Source organism: Pteropus vampyrus, unplaced genomic scaffold, assembly GCF_000151845.1.
Source record: "Pteropus vampyrus isolate Shadow unplaced genomic scaffold, Pvam_2.0 Scaffold150, whole genome shotgun sequence".
In the NCBI taxonomy this organism is placed as follows: Eukaryota; Metazoa; Chordata; class Mammalia; order Chiroptera; family Pteropodidae; genus Pteropus; species Pteropus vampyrus.
In genome coordinates, this window is record NW_011888931.1 from 2,800,509 (window position 1) to 2,802,179 (window position 1,671).

The following is a 1,671-nucleotide window of genomic DNA, read 5'->3' on the forward strand; positions in this document are numbered from 1 at the left end:
GATCTGTGCTTTTTTAATTGTACTGTGTTGAAGACTTAGCTCATGAGTTTCCAGTTTTTCTCATTTTCTAATATATGCAATTATGATTATATTCATTTAAATGGTCATCTAGGCTGTACTCAACAAGGAGTTTTTTTCCAGTTTGATTTTAATGATTTCAAAAATACATAATTCTTTCTTTTGTTCTTATAGTTTTTAATTTTCATTTTGGACTATTTCAAACATATACAAAAGCAAACAATACTTCGCACTGAATCTTTCTGGAATGTTCCTAGTTCAACATGCAGATGGTCTTTCTAATATACAGTTTTGGGTATAATGTTCCCTGGTTATTTTTATTCTAGAAATCCCTGTGCATTTCTTATTTCTCCTCTCTTTTTTTTTTTTTAGAATATATTTTTCAAAAGACTTAGTCATAGTTTTTTTATTATTATTATTATTTCTTATACTTGAAGACAAAAAGCATACCTTAAATAACCTTGTTTCATACATTGTGAGTGCTCAACAAAATCTGGCTGAATAAATTATTTTTTAATTCGACATGACTATATTAAAAGCAGACCATTTTGCCAAAATGCACTCGTAGCTTCATAAACAGTTAAAAATAATTTTAAAAATACAATTAGCATTTTTATCACTTCAGTTCCCATATTTGAACTTCCACAAAAGTTCAGGGTACTTGAACAAACACCATTTGAGGAGCTATAAATAAACCAGCTGCCTATGGAACGCCAGTTCTGCTTTTTCCTCTCTGCCTGCCACTGCTCCTTGTCCTCCTTCTTCCTTTCCAAAGGGTTCAGTGTGTGTGCTCCCAGGGCCTGAGCCATCCAAGCCGCATCGGCCGCACTGCTGAGCCCAAGAAAAGCACCGCTAAGCTTCCACAGGAAAAATAAGTTGTTGCCACACGGAGGAAAAGATTCCATCGCTTTCAGACTCCACCACCACTGGCTCAACTGTTTCTAAGAATAGCTGAACTGTGGGGAGAAAAAAAATACTGGCACCAGACATTGGTCTTTAATTGTCTCCAGGCTTTAAAATAGAAACAAGCTGAAGCGGAAGTGCCCCTGGAAACTGTCTCCAGGCCTCGCTTGGTGTGGACCAGTGTGGACCCGGAGACGCTGGCTCCAGCGGGCAAACCCTGCGCGGTGACGTCACCACGCAGCGTGTGTTTCCAGGACGAGATGGACCCTCAAAGCTCAGGCGCAGAGCCACTGGGCAGGTCTCCCAGCACCCAGGCCTCTCCCTCAGGGTGCTCAGGGGTTTTCTCTGGGCCTCTCCACGGGAGGGCCCAGTGATTGTGAGGGATTTCCCCTCCCCAAAGTTGACGTTGTTTGCCAAATGCTTTTCTTTCCATTCATTTCCATAATCTTAACTTATTGGTTCCTAAATCAGATTTGGCACATAGTTCCTTGTCCTCAGGAAACCACCTCAGCCTGACTACCAGGGAGGCCGCTCTGCCTAGAGGTGCGTGTGCAGTGGGAGTCTCCATTCATAGGTTTGCTGGCCGTCCACAGGGGTACAGGTTGAAGAACACACTCCTTAGTTCCAGCAGGCACACAGTTGTGGGGTTTTTTATAATGAGAATACATTAGTGTGATACTGGGTTTCTTACCAGAAACAAATTCCTAAACTTTGGAGATTGCTCCTGAATAAAATTCTCTCCCTGCATAA

The 1,671-nt window shown here is 41.5% G+C and overlaps 1 protein-coding gene across 1 annotated transcript; it reads right to left on the reverse strand.

Annotated features, from left to right (window-relative positions):
* Positions 1-639: 639 nt before the first annotated feature.
* On the reverse strand, positions 640-1,071 carry CUNH10orf126 (chromosome unknown C10orf126 homolog). The gene is given in 1 exon segment (XM_023536191.1): positions 640-1,071. A coding segment is annotated over 1 exon segment (369 nt). The 5' UTR covers positions 1,009-1,071.
* Between the last annotated feature and the right edge of the window lie 600 nt (positions 1,072-1,671).